The 15647-nt window shown below is 38.7% G+C and overlaps 1 protein-coding gene across 2 annotated transcripts in view; it reads left to right on the forward strand.

Annotated features, from left to right (window-relative positions):
* The window catches only part of LOC135495419 (nuclear factor of activated T-cells 5-like), a 34112-nt gene that overhangs the window by 5636 nt on the left and 12829 nt on the right, over positions 1 to 15647 (forward strand). For both annotated transcript variants that reach the window (XM_064784030.1, XM_064784031.1), the window contains exons 6-9: positions 2494 to 2666; positions 4231 to 4427; positions 6227 to 6350; positions 15171 to 15323. In XM_064784030.1, coding sequence (XP_064640100.1) covers positions 2494 to 2666; positions 4231 to 4427; positions 6227 to 6350; positions 15171 to 15323 — 647 coding nt within the window. The remainder of the gene's footprint in view (positions 1 to 2493; positions 2667 to 4230; positions 4428 to 6226; positions 6351 to 15170; positions 15324 to 15647) is intronic.

Below are 15647 nucleotides of genomic sequence, written 5' to 3' on the forward strand. Positions count from 1 at the left end.
CACTAGACTTTTTAGCCTCTGCTGCTTATTTTTTTAATACAAACTAGTTATTTTAAAAAATTCATTCCCGCAATATTCAATGGCGGGCGTGCAAGTGAGTCCATGTTCTTTGAAAAATAATCTGCTGTTGCACTCCTGCCACGCACACAGCATGGCTTGTGCTACCATTATGATGGACTGCCAGCTGAATTTTCATAAATCCGTAATCCAATGAATAAAGTAAGCTTGGCCTTAATTTGCAATGTTCTCATAAATCATGCAATGGCGCCGTGGTGCTGTGCTGCTGAGCTTTTGTATCTATTCACACTCACAGTCAGTGTATATGTGTAGCACAATTGATAAATTATGGAGATTTTTTTAAAGTCTGGAGAGATGATAACCAAACCGATGAATCTTTTCAATAATTGTTGAAACTGAAAGCCGTTTCCTTTTTCAGTGCATGTGTACTATGGCACGGGAGCTGTATTTTCTGATCACAGAAGGGGCGCAGGAAACCTTTTGTGCATGCGTATGGAAATGTGCGTATGTGCATGCAATTCCTGTATCTCTAGCCACTTGGCACGGATTTGTACATTGAACAAATACAGAACTTGTAACTTATATTCATGAGTATTCATAAAAATGACTGCAAGCATGCAAGAATTCAAGCAAATGCTAATAATAAAAGCATAAATAATCAGCAGTGTTTCAGCTGAAGGGCTTTAGCAGGGCACAGACACCGACTGTGTGCTAATTTATTCCTTTCCTGCTGATCAGATTGGCATGATTTTATATCATTTGCATTTTTAGGGACCACACATTTTACATCATCGAGGTACAATGTATTTGATTTGACAAATCTTTCAAGGCCACACATTAGCTGTTTGACTTTTGTGATTATACCGGCACATCTCTTTTCCAACGCTCAAGCGGTGTGCACAATGGCTGCTGCCTGTTTCAGGCTGTACCCTTTTCAGATTTCTATCAGAAAACTAAAATAATGACATCAAAATGATGTTGCCAATTTAATCTTATATCAATAATTGATATTTTGTGCTCAGGCTGATTGGTGACACCAGGTGATAATGGTACTGCATTGTGCTGTAGAAAAAACAACTGATGTTTTGAGTTGCCTATCGTGTGGTTGGTATCATTTGGATAGGTATCATTTGGATAGTATCCAACACTAACAATTGATAAGTACACAGCAGGTGGCGGTATCAATTTCATGTGTGTGGTTACATTACCTCTCTCTGGATATTGATTGAATAAAATATCTAGGCCTTAAATAACTAGTCTGGTGACCAATGGCATCAGCAGCTTGTCTGAATTGCTGTATTTTTGTATTCAGGTCATATCATGATTTATTTAATTTTCAAAGTTGACCGATGAATTACTCTGCAACGTAAAAGTACATTGAGGTATAATCTCACTAGTTTAAAGTGCAGTGTAACATTTTCTCAAGTCCCCCATTGGCACAAAAAGATTTTGATAATAGGCCAATACCATTGTTCGAACGTCCAAATAGACCCTTCTTGACTTTGTGTAGTCAGCCAGATTTCTTTATTGGCGGTGTGATCCCTTGATCCAATTCAAAAAAACCTTAAAAGTTTGGCAGTCCAGATGACGCACTGTTAAAAAAATTTTTTTTCAGTGCTAAAAAAACTTGTGGAGTCCATAAATCATTTCTGTCGGTGCATCTATCAGGTCATTGCCTTCAGCACAGCAACACCATGTGTGGGTCAATATTGCAGCATTCAAAATGTAGTGCCCTAGTACTAAAAGAACTGATACTGTGAAAAGTCATGAAAATGAAAGTTTTTTGCTTCGAAGGGTAGTTTTCTGTACGCTGTCGTGAATGTCATGAAACACTGCGTTCTAATCAGCCTCAAGTTCAGGTGCCCATAGTATCAGTGTTACTGTTTAAAAAAACCTGTGACCAGCTTTCTGTAAACCACTAAATTTTTGAAGCGATCTTCCTGTTTTATTTGCGGTGCCAGTGATTTCACTGCCCACTGTTGTCGGTCAAGCTCTCCTCTCAAGTTTTCACACTGATGGGACCTCCAGGAATGACTCGGGGGCCCTGGAGGCGCCCAGACGACTTCAGAATGAGCTATTCTTATATAAAAAGATTTATTGTCAAACCCTGGGTAAATATTGTTGTGGAACGCCAGGCATGATCCAACTGGGTGAGGAGCCCAATCAATCATTCAAGATCTGCATAAATTACAGATGACTGTGGTGAATTACAATGCACTCTGGAACTCGCTCCCCTCCTACTTCATGCATATATTATACTGCTCAGCAACAAATCATATAAATACAATTTTTTTTAGTTGCTTCTTTTCAGTTTGACCTCTTACAGAGCCAATTCTGTAGTTTAGTATAAGTTAAGTACAAGCAGAATGATTCGAAGAGAATGCAAAAAATATGAGTTACATGAAGCATTATGCATTTCTCATGTTGAAATAAATGTGCTAACTAATCATCTGCTCTCTACATTATATCTTTCAGTATTGACTGCGTTGGTATTCTTAAGCTGAGGAATGCAGATGTCGAACAAAGAATAGGGTTGGCCAAGTCAAAAAAGAGGAGCACGAAAGCGCGACTTGTATTCCGAGTGTGCCTCCCAAAGGCTGATGGCTCCACCCTCACGCTCCAAGTTGCATCAACTCCAATTCTTTGCAGTAGGTTGTTAATACTATCGGTACATCTGGTCAAAGTAGCACCCATGAAAATCGTTTCCTCTCAATCAGTCAAGAGGAAGTCTGACTGATTTAGATTATAAATTTACATTTTTTCAATAAACTCTTCACTTTGACAATCCGATATCAAATTCAAAGTTTAAGCCGCGTTGATCTGTATTTTGAAAAGAATATGTAAAATTTAGGTCAAGTGTCCTCTGAATACTTCTTTCAAGAAATTGCATAGAAAAAGACGATGTCAATGCTGTATGATCACGAAAATCAATCAAGACGGGGAGAATGTGACATGTCTATAAAATCGAATTATTTAGACCATTCATCATAAATCAACATTCTAATGATCTTTATCAATAATGGAATTCTCTCCATAGACGCGTAGTGCCTTTGTATCAGTCCAAAAATAACCTCTATCAAATTCTTTGAAGGCACGCGATAGGAGGATGTGGACAAATGGAAAAAGCACGGGTGTTTTTATCAATATTGTCGTCTTTAAATACCTTGTCCCCAATCTCATTCAATTACCAAGGCGAGACCTACTTTCCATTGAATGATTCTGTCAGGATATGTATAAAAATGGCTTCATCCATGCCTGGTGAATGTGCTTTTCATTATAATGATATTTATCATATTCTTAGAGATGATACGTTATGTTCCATTCAAAAGAGAGGTTATTATGTATATCTTATGCAAATTCTCACAAGGCCTACATTTTATCATATTATACTTGAAAAACATTTAGAAAAGCCCATCCTAGTTCAGTATGAATAAAAAACTATTACAATATTACCAACTGTCGTCTGCCCTGGAAACGTGCCTAGACCAAAGTTACACTTACAGACGAAATCCTGGGCTTAACTGCATTTTATATTGGGATATTTTTTGGAAATACAAATAAATTTGTGAGAGTTTCGGCCAGGATGATGGGGGGGGGGGGGGGGGGGTCTACCCCCATGCCCAAATAATGGGTGGGATATGTCCACCCCCTCTGACCACAATACCCTGAATGTATAGAGTGGGAATGCAATAAAGATCTATGGCCTGCCAGCTAAACAGAAATATGTCTAATTTAATATGGGGTCATAGTAAATGTATTTAAAAACAATTTCCTGTCCCATAAACATGGTTAAAACCAAGTTAGTATTGATTTATTCAGGTTGTGCAATAAAATTCCCCAATAAACATACCTTTTTTTCTAGTCTGTAGTATAGTGTTTCAGGAAAACAGAAAGTGAAAGAGAGGAATGTGATCCGTTGCCATCATCATCTTAATTTCTTTATGCATCCAGCTGAGTTAAAACTTTCCAAAAATTCAGTCTAAAAAATCTGAAATAATTTTGCTAACTCTTATTGTAAACCTGGAAATATTTGCATGTCTTTTTTTTTGTTGCATTTTTCGCGTTGACAGATAGTGGTGTGGAAAAAAAGGCTGCACAATTTCACAAAATTGCACCTTTGTTGCAGTATGTTTTTGTACTCTCTATGCGCTACTTATCAATGTTTTAAAAAGAGCTTGTCTATTATCGTCACTCTTTGAATCTATTTTACAGCACAGCCTATCGGACAACCAGAAATTTGTAAAAAGTCATTAAAAGAAGCGCCAGTCACCGGCGGAGATGAACTCTTCATCATCGGCAAGAACTTCATGAAGGGAACAAAGGTCCTGTTCCAAGAAATGGCAAGCGACAATAGCAAGGAGGTCGTCTGGGAAAAAGCCGCTGAAATTGATAATGAGTTTTTTCATCAGGTGAGAAAATAAGGATTGACGGTTGATATAGGGAGGTGACATGTGCAAGTAATGTAACCCGGTTATCATGAGACTTATATAGCGCTAAATCCAACTGGTTTCAGTTGCTTTTAAGTGCTTCTCATGATCACCCATAGCTATTGGTGAACGGCCTGGCGCCTCTCTACATCAACAAACTTATTTGTCCGCACACTACCGCCCGATCACTCCGTTCTGAGGCACAGCATCTTCTTATCGAGCGTCCATTCCGGCTGGTAACATTCGGGGCAAGGGCATTCTCAGTGCATGCCCCTCGAAAGTGGAACTCACTAGGCCATGACCTGAGGAAAGAAACTGACTCCATCACCTTCCAAAAAAACTTGAAAACTTTCCTCTTCCGCGAGCATTTTGGAGTGTAAGCGCTTTTGAACATTGCTTTCAGTGGGAAAGGCGCTATACAAAAGATAATTTCATTCATTCATTCACATTGGTGTGTTGATTTATAATTCGAACCCCTCTCTGATTAAGTGCCAAGTTTGTGGGGGAAGCCCCATGTTATTGTTGTTGTCCTGTGTGACGCCATTTCTAAATTTAGCTGCATCTGTGTTATTGCAAATAGAAGTGACATAGGTTTGTTGGATTTAAACGAAAAAAAAGTCTGAATGAATTGCGACATAGTATATAAAACAGGTTATGGACTATTTTGCTCAGGACACATGTTTTGGAGGGATGGGCAATTCATAACTAATAAATCATTGTGGCTTGTATCATACTATAGCTGTAAACTTTATAAAACCAAGTCGCAATTTTAAAGGGAGAAAGTATATACATACTAGTGGACAGTGTTATGACGAGAACTTTTCATGTCACTAAAGCTGAATTTAGTTTAATCCCCTTTGCACATACTGTAAGATTATTCAATATGCCAAGTACCTGCATGTAATATCATGTCAATGTTTAATTTTTTTGCGAGAAGATTTTCGAAATTCTGTTTTAAGGGGCATAGAGTTCAATTTGGTTCTGGCTGTGGCAATAAGACTTGATACTGGAATTAGGCTAGTTTCAGTAGAGATATTTGACAGATATTTGTAGATCAGGCCTGGTTGTTCAAAATAAAGATTTGTCACTCTTTTATGGACTCGACTGAAGGAGATATTGTCAAGTTGTCTAATAAAGTACACCAGCGTTGGTTACAAAACTTGTTTTGAATGACCAGGCCTTTTATCGTCCTTTATTCAACTTGGCAGCAGGAAGTTAAGTCAATCTCACTAAAAAAAATATACGGGGTCATTTGAATTCAGTCCAAAATATCCCTGGATATCTGCCAGCAAGTACTTAAAAAGGGTAACAAAATTATTATACCAGATTGTGGAAAAATAAGTCTGTGCCTAATAGATCGGAACCAATAATACATTCGCCGAATCGTTTGCCAATGGAATATTACCGGCTGAAGATGGGCCAAGAAATCAAATGGTATCTTACTTCAAAGAAAAAAATGAATGAATGAGTTGTAATTGTGCGTTCAATTTTTGTTAGTCCTTGAAGCCACCAGCACAAATTGAATTCATTCTTTGATAGAGATGTATATCTGGGTGGCTTTCTTCTTGTTTTTTTTTCTGCACAAAAACATTATAAATATTACTTTTCTAATTCTATTCATGGTTCTGACTGAAGCAGAAATCTGTTCATGAATGATTTTAAAAGGAAAGAGCATTAACAAACAAGATATTGAAAAATGAATGAAAAGCTTTGTACTTAGGGGATCGACTTTTTAATATGTTATTAATCAATTTCTTGAATTTCTTGCCTGTTTGTTTCAGACTCATTTAATCTGTCAAGTGCCCGAGTACGACAAATGTCAGACGTTCGTGCCGATCTCAGTTTCAATCGTGGTCGAGTGTAGCGGTAGGGCTAGTGAACCACAATTGTTTACCTATACACCTGGTAAGTGTATTTCTCTGCTAGTTTGGTGCAATGGCGCTCGACCCACTAACCAACCCAGTTCTTCATTTTTACTATGAGGCCAATGTAAAGCTATCTTCTGTTTCTTAGTATGACAATGTAGTGCAACTGTACATTAAATTAAGTTGAGTAACTGTTGGAGTTTGCTTTAGAAATTAAATAGTACTGCATAATGTCGATAAAGAAGTTATTGATTATTGATTACAATTGATTTAATATTTATGACGTCTAAGAAAGCAGCATGGCATACATAGTTTCGTTCTAAGAATGGTAATATCAATGTGTTCTAAATCAACACTAAGTCTGGTCTTGAGTTAATGATATTACCTTAACTTACAATCTCCTAGTTGTAGCTGCGCATCTTGACTATTGAAAAGACCAGGAAGTGGCACCTCTAGCCATGCATGTCCAAAGGACACGGCATTGTCATAGCGTTTCAACTTAGGACCTGGTCGGACTCGGTGACTGGGGTCGAATCTGAGTCGATCGATAATAATATAAAAATGCTTCACATCCTAATTATAGTTCCCATTCAGTATTCTATAAAGTACTCGTTAAAATGGTGTGTGTCTGTAGGTCCTATCGAACCATTGGCTAATGTCTGACTTGCATACATGTGTGGCTATGGGTACCATGAACATCGAGAAGTTTTTCCTAGATGAAACTCATGGTAAAAATGTTGCAATGATGCCAACCTGGTCTGTCCGAACAAGTGGCCTGCAAACATGCATATTGCCTTGTGTTCCTCCACTGGCTAATAGGTCAACGACTTTAATTTTTTGTTTGGTGTGGAGTTTTGAAATAACTATGCATGTATTTGCAATGTTGTGGGCTATGCACCCCTGTTTCCAGAGGGTTTGGTGTGTCCATTTCAAAATTCTTGTTCAAAGTTAGAGACTTAGTTTATGTTTGGAGCACAAAGCATTTTTTAATGGTCACCTTGGATCTTGATACTGTTTTCTGACTGACGTATTTGGCGGGAACTTTTTAAAAGATATAAAAAAAAGAAAATATTATTTTGGCTTTGCATTCACACTGTTTATTTTCGGATTTGCCTGTGTGTTGCTAAAATTTTGGAAGAAATTGTCTGATGCTTTTAAAGCAGTTGGCCAGACAAACTTTTTAACTGGACAAAATATAATCGGGAAAAAAATGGGTGCAAATTTGACCAGTTCTGAATGTCATAAGACCAGGTTGGCAGGGTTGGTCCTGTGTATATACTTGTATACACTTTAATGATATCTTTTTCTGTCCACTAAAACTCTAGGTTGCAAGTTCGCTCTGCTCTGCCTCTGGTTGGTTCACCTGGTAGTGACTTCTTTGCCCACCCTGTATGAGTCATGACGTTTATCGGCCCGTTGTGTCTAGTTTACAGGGGCTATAAAGGGAGGCGTTGGGTTCGGGCATGTGGTCTCATTCACTTCATTACATGAGTCGTTTGAAAAAATCACTGGGGGAAACATCTTACACAAGAATACGAAGATACATATTTCTTAACGTCGCTGAAAACGTACTGTGGCAGAGGCAAAAAATACAGTGGCCTGGTTTCTTATCAAATAAGAAATAAAGAGGAGTCATGACAAAAAGAAAATTGGTTGCACTTTTTCGTTTGGGGATTAATGTGCCGTGCCGTTATGAGGTGGAGAAGAAAATATACTACTTCATTGGAATAGATAGAGCACTCACTTCTCAGTTAGGTGCCACGCAATCAAGCAGTTAAAACCTCGCTGCGACCTGCGATTAAAATTGCTGCTAAAATATCTCTTGTCTGCAGGTGAAACTGGTAAACGCTGAGTTTGATATTGATTGCTGGTCGCTTTGATCACAGACTCTTGTAGTAACAGGGACCTGTGATAATCACCACACACAAGAGATTATCGTTGCATGCAATTTGAAATGCAGGAAGCAGCAATTAAAATTGCTTTACTTCTCGAACATCCCGAAGCTGTCTATTCTGAGCTCGCTGAACAGACATGGAAAAACTTCAACCGTTAGCTGCACAGCTATGCTTATTTTGTCCGATCAAACACCTAGATCCAAATAGAAATTATAACAGCTTTGCACTCCTCATGCTGTATGATATATTTTTGGAGTAGCGCATTGGAAAAACAGTTGTTTGAATTGAGATTCCTTCAAAAGAGAATTTTCTCATTTACATTTTCTATCTTTAGGGAATGTTTAAAATTGTAACCAAATTTTCATTAAAGTTTCATGAATTTTTTGTCTACATTAGTAAAACCACCTGAGTGGGCAGGACACATGAGTGATTGGTCTTTGTCAAGGAAACCCATGAGACCGCAGGTCGAGGGGTACATGTATTGGTGCAAAATAAGGATCCTTCGTGTCCTAATTCAGTTATCTTGTGCATTTTTCCTTGGATTAGACAATGGTTTCATGTTAGCATCTTTCATAACCTTCTGCTATCTATTCCACTAAAAACTCAAAATGTCCTTTCAGTTGATCAGTATTTTAAATAAATGACTTAATTATCAATAATGCGCACATGTACATTAAAAATTTCTATCGAACACTTCGAGAAAGCGCATACTGTATTCAGTCCCTAAACTCTAAAATCTCCAATTCTTGGTCTAAGAAAGGGAGACCGTTCTTACTGATGATACCATTTTCTATGTGTATTGACTGTGATTTCACCATGCATCTGCTGTTAACCCGGAAATATTCATGTGTCTTTTTTTTGCGTTTTTACCTTTACAAATAATCACGAAAAAAATGGCAGCGAAAAGAAAATTGAATTTGAATTCCTTTCGTGCGGTTGTCAAAACACTGAATTAAAAGTACGCAAAAGATCGTGTTATAAAATGGCCTCGGATATTTCTGGGTTTTCGAGTAATCACAAAAGTTCTCTTGCAGACCATGTACAGCTTCCGCAGGGATCAGGGGGGCATCACCAAGATGCTTTGGGGAGGGTACTACAGCTGGATTCAGGGGCACCTAAAAATAAACCATAAATTCTGAAACGTGGATTTTGTAAGGGGAGACAAAATTTGGTTGCCACAAAAAGGTGAAAGAATTCCTTTTCGGTGATGATACATGATACTTGAGTAAACCATGTAAATATGTATTTAGCTGTCACGGTCTAGACGGTGTCGGCGTTGGTATGCATCTAGATTATTTCCTCCGTGGAAATAAGAGCTGGGGTTGGGGTGGTTGTGTCGTTAAAAAATTTAACTGAAGCGTGTTCTCCTAAGGTTTCAGGTTGAAATCTTGGAAAGAATTCTGAATCAATTGAAGTAGTTATTACACGGTTTATCTGTCTTAAATTCAGCTTCTTATCAAATGATACCCCTGATATCTTGATTGGATACAAAGAGTTGACTTTCAAATAGTTTGTTCTGCTATGCAGTGTGCAGAAAATGTGTATTTAGGGCACATTTGTAAAAGCAGTGCAACTTTCCCCGAAGGAATGTATTTACATCCAGGTGTTTTATAAGATATCTGTTCCAGAACTTTGAAAGAGCACAGATTAATATTTCCTACTGCGTGGAAGGAGGTGAGGGGGCGATCTGATTGTCCCCAATGCCTTCAGAGATACCCTCCCTCTGAAACTTGACTTTTGTGGGTTGAGAGATTTGAAGCAGATCGTGCATTTAGTTTTTTCATGCCTTCTTCATTCATGATTTTGACAAAAGCCATGAGATTGGTAGAGAATATTTTGAAATGACGACAGTGGGATCTAGCCGTTCTTTCAGTTTAACATTATTTTGACTTCTGTGGAGTGTTTTCACAAAAAATCTTAAAACGCTTCCCTGGATTCTAAAACTTTACTTGTATACAATGATCATATTTCATTTAGGGAGACATGCATTGTGATTTCTTTTGTAGTTGTGATGTCATTTACTTCACTTGTCTTTCAGACTTTGTTATTGGGACCATTCTTTGGCCAGACCACCTTGAAGAAGAAATAAATATGTGATATATTAGCATCAAAACTCCAATCAAACTTTAAAATGAGCTTTGCTGGTTTATTTTGTCACAAGCCAGTTTCACCTTTTAGCTTGACTAATAAATTTGAGAAGTGCCATTTTGATTGATCCGACAACTATGCTTGGCACTACTGATGCTCTACACAACTGTAGACCATGCTAAAATTGTCAAAACGTCAAGACCAGGGACTTTAAATGTAAAAGAAAGGATGAAAAAAAAGACTGGGTTTGAAACGCTGCTTGCACTGAATTGGCCAAAGGGAGATTCTGTGCATTTTCACCACTTGATGAACGTTAAAACCAATCTGGAGAAGACAATTTATGTCGTGTCTAGAGCCAAAACTTTGCGAAAGAGTTGGTGGACCAGGTCTGCCCTGGCTTTTACCTGAGGCAACCTGTGCCTTCTTTGGCAAACACTTCTTTCACCTCAAATCATTCCGCAGCCACAAGAATGGTCCCAATTTTTAGTATTAATCCGAATTTCTTCCCCTGTGTTAAATGTACATTTGGTGTGGTTTAGCATGGGGTCCGCCCACCTCTGTTTCTATTGTCAGCAGTCCATTCATTTTCTTCTCTCATTTCTTTTCTGTCTCCCATTTCAAAGCAGCATGTCGAACTGCCGCTGCTTCACCCTAACCCTTTCTCTTCTCTCTAACTCCTCCTTTGATGGGGCTTTGTAAAGACCACCTGTTGTTTTTGACAAGGCCCCATGATTCCTTCATTCCCCTTCTCATTTGACAGGCTCTATCAGGCTACAGATCTGGAGGAAATCTGCTTGTCGTATAATTTGAAACAGAAATTTGTCCAAGTACCTATTTACACTTTCAAGCAGACTTCTTCTGATCTTTCAAAACTTATTCTTTCCTCTACCAAGATGGCAGGCATTTACAACCTAGCCCCAGCTATAAGTGGAGAGATTTCCGCTCCAGTCGATTATTGTCCTGCCAATTTGGTTAGCATGTCTAACCAAGAGGATCATTTTTCTAGCTGAATGGCTTTTGCTGAAGCTAAAGCTTTTTTCATCTTTGTCTGTTTGTCTTTTCTTGATGGACTTGAAAAGCTAACGAGAAAATTAAGTGTTTAATCGTGTTCTTATATTATGCGGGAGTCATATTTCACCCGTGTACTATTAATTCCTTGTGTAAAACAGCTTTATTTACTGTGCAGTATGAGCAAGTTACTACCTTTGTTATTATCAAAAATAGTCCTGTTGGTCGTCCCTGATTAATACTGAAAATCTGTACCTCTGTGTTTCATTTTCACTGAGAGGAGGTACAAATATCTTTGAAGAAACTTATTTTGGTTGGGGATGGGAGGAGCACGCCCTATTTGTATGCTTTAAACTTTTAAGTTTTTTTGGTCTATTAAACTTGGCATTTGGGAGGGTACACCTTGACACCTTGTAGCTTTTTTGCCTTTTAGAGACATGTGTTTTTTCAGTATTCAGCCTACCAGTAATTAGGGGACATTTTTTTTTACAGCAAGCTGTTGGGTGTTGTTGGGAAATCCACTTTCAGTGACTTATCGTCTCTGATATTGCAAGATGTATCAATCTCCACTATAAGATATTATAAGGGGTGAAAGGCTTTCCAGTTAAACGACGGCCGCTGGTTCACGTGGTACTGACTGTCACTGTGGTATCCGCTTACCCTAGTGAAAGTCAGCGCTGTTTACTCCGACTGAGATACCAATACCCTAAAGTATAATTGTTGGCTGCTTTTGGTTCTGACTATTTGTCTTAAACTATGAGAGTTCTCAAATGCCTCCGCCTCATTTGGGATCAACTTTCACCAAAATTTTGCAATGCTGTTTCGATATCAGAATTTGTGAAAGATGACTGCTTGTTGTTAAAGAACTATTCTAAATAATAGCCATGATTGGGAGCAAGTCATTGGACAGCATGGGTTGTAAGCTTTAAAAAAAATTGGCACAATCTTGGAAACTTTTTTGTTTGATTGTGACAAACCCGACAAACAGACTAGAAAGATGAACGAAGCTGAGAAGTTGAATCAAATTCTGTCATTTTCAAATTGCCCCTTGATTCGTGTTTCATATGTTGCTGTGGGAATATGGGCGGGACTTGTTAATGTTATTCTTCTTCCCCTTTAGATGCACGGCAATACGGCTGAACACGTTTACTCAACTACAGGATGATATCACCTTGTCTCACTCGCTTGAGGCGTGGGCCACTCAAAGTCGGCCAAACCCAGTCTGGACAACAAACGTTACCTCATCAGGTTTAAATCATTTCCTTTTTGCGGTGACAAATTTTACACTTCTTTACTAAGACCACAGAGCTTATGCCTGACTTTGAATATGAGAGATTCGACTCTTCAAAACGAGAAAGCTTTAGAAAACGGGTGATTTACCCGAGAAGTCACTCTGTATTTGAATCAGATAGGCGTGATCTCCAAAATTTTTAACCCGAAAACCAAACCAGAAATATTTACCGATACCAGTATGTAAAAGTTTGACAGCAGTCATTTTCCCGCGGAGATAAGTTAGTCTGATTCGTTTGCAGAGCCACTAAATTCTACCATTGGGAAGTTCTTCCCAGATTTTGGCCTCCTTTTCTTCGCCGGACGGTGAGTGCAAGAGTCCCTCACAAATCAGGCATTCTGCAAAGTTCTGTGGTAGTAATTAAGAGAGCTCGTGAATTTTAAAGTGCCCTTGTGGCAAGGTAGTTTTGGTGTTCCACAATGAAATATTCAAATTCACAGTCGCTAGTCGAGTATAATAATTTACCGGTCGTTGCAATTTTGTCACAAATCGAGCTCTCAATTTGATTGTCTGATTATTTGAACGTAAGTCACTGTAAACTATCGTTAAGTGTTATTGCTGGGACTCAAACCCATGTCTTAAAACAAAAAAAATGCATATACCGGTATCAAATGAATTTGTCTCGGCTCTTGTTTTGAGTAGTGAAAAAAAGCGACTGAAGAAATTTCCATTGAACAAGTGCAAGAAAAAATATCATCATTGGTGTATTTCGTCAGATTCAATTTTGAATTGGAAGGTGGGAGTTTAACCCACATGGTTGAGGAACTTGGTAATTTTTAAACGTAAAATTACAGTTTAAACATTAAGATAATGAGGTTGGGGATTTAACCCACATTATTTTGGAAACTGGGATTTTAACCTATGTGTTCTGATGGCTGGGGTCTGAACCCATTCGCCAGTTGGATATCAATTTAAGGCCTGAATTTGCCATTGTTGTTTTCCCGTCATTGACCTCGCATTGCCATGCTGTGTATTGTTGTTCGGATTTGCAGCTGCTGTGGACGAAGAAAGAAGACACCGTTCGCTGAGGATTCATTTTCAGGGCCCGTAATACCACATATGGTCACTAGGTGGAGATGCTGCTGCCCCTTGTCCCCTCTTCTGGCTGATCTCATTGAGCATGAAACTGATTTCTGAAAGTAACTTAATTTTGGTCAACTTCGATGGTGGCTCAGTTGACGCATAAATGTCAACTGCATAGTTAGGAAGTTCACCGGTTCAGCTTCAAAGCTGCAATAATGAGTGTGTGGTCAACTTGAAATGCTTGTTTCAACTTCGTAAAGAAAGCCTATGAAGCCCTCGCTGTTACTGAATGTCAGCTTCAGAGAAATAACTTATATTGCAGCCAGATAAGCTCAGCAGAATGGACTAATTCCTAAGCTCAAATAGATCAGCTGGAGTGTCATAGTTACAGACCTCAATAACTGTGAAAATGGAAAGTTTTCAAGGCTGGTTCCTCCAGTCCAACACTTCTGTCTTTACGTCTCGATCATACTTGACCTCCCTGTTGTTTTGCATGTGTAACAGTTTCGGGGGCATACTCACATGCTGTCGGGCTGATGTCTGCTAGGAGTCAGCAAAAAGCTTCGTGCCTTTGGGCGTCAAAATTGGGTGAAAAGTATGAAAAAATGTGGAAAATTACTTCTTGCTGGCTTCTAACTTAAAGACATGTTGCTTTGGAAACTTTCCATATTTCTTCGTTTCATGTGCTTTTTAACTTGCCCTTCCTCTTCATGGTGGTTGGCGGTTATCAATAATCTATTCCCAACTCATGGTTACTCCCTGGATTCTGGCTTGAACCGTTTATCCAGTTTGGAATACATGGACACAAGTTTATGAGTGAAAAAAACCGAATTGTAATCAGATGGAGAATTTTCCCCAACAACACTGTATTGGGCAGATGTTTTTCTTTGGTCGGAACTTGGCTATCATTCTGTCAAAAGTTCCAACAACTGCCAGATCTTTGATTTTGTCTCTGCTTAAATCTTACCAGGATTCATTGGTCTGTCTCTAAAATCACTATAATTTCCATGATTATGTTGTGATGATCCTCTGAAAACCCTTAAATTGAAATGGCATCGAATTCTGTTGAATATATTTTTCAGTCGATCATCTTGACTGTTAATCTTCAGCTTGAGTCGGTGGCATTAATGAAAAATTACTGCAACGGCTCTATGGAAGTTGCCTTTCTCATCTGTTCTTAAGCTTGGGTATAATTTTGATAAGTTTGCATTTCAATCAAAGACAGACACACCTAGTCTTTAAATTTGAGATTACTCTAAAAGTCTGTTGGTCCCCCTGCGTAGTGAATGTGGTCCATTGTGCTTGGTGGGCATAGCTCTCATTATAAACCCATTCGCATCATAAACTGGTAATATTTAATTGATTACATTTTAACGATGGACACGGTACTCATGACCTCATGAATCATTAGCAATTATTTACATTTTGTGGTTTGGTGAATTGAGGTCTGTAAAAGTCTCCCTGCCCCTGCCTGTAAACCTTGCCCATATTTCAGTACTGATCAAGTTCGATATGTCTTCCACACGACTAACCTTCTTTTCCTTTGCCGATGTAGTGCCTAGTACCAGTGGTACACATACGCCCTGCCCGAGTGGATCGCACACACCCGTGGAAGCCAAAATGGAGATCAAGCGCGAAATTATTCACATCCCGATGGAGACCGAAACTGAACAGCCCGCCAGTAAAAGTTTAAGCTTTGTTTCACCAGGTAGAGGCTCATTTATAAAACTTTCAAATTAATCTTTCTTGTTATTTTAAGCATGTCTACAGTATTGATGTTGCTGCCTGGCTTGCCATGCGATGGCATCTGTATAACATCTTCCCTTTCCATTTTTCCCCAATTTTGAACCATTCAAAAAGGTGATATGCAGAGATTGCTGTCTTTCAACTCCATCCCAGATCCGTCCCAAGCACAACAAGCTTAAAGTGAAAGAACTTGGTATGCAAGAGTGGTTATTGGAAACATCGTTCCTGTCTCATCTGAGATCCCGATGTTCGACTCCCAATGGGTAGCAGTATACTTAGGTGATAG

This window comes from Lineus longissimus, chromosome 11, assembly GCF_910592395.1.
Source record: "Lineus longissimus chromosome 11, tnLinLong1.2, whole genome shotgun sequence".
Lineage (NCBI taxonomy): Eukaryota > Metazoa > Nemertea > Pilidiophora > Heteronemertea > Lineidae > Lineus > Lineus longissimus.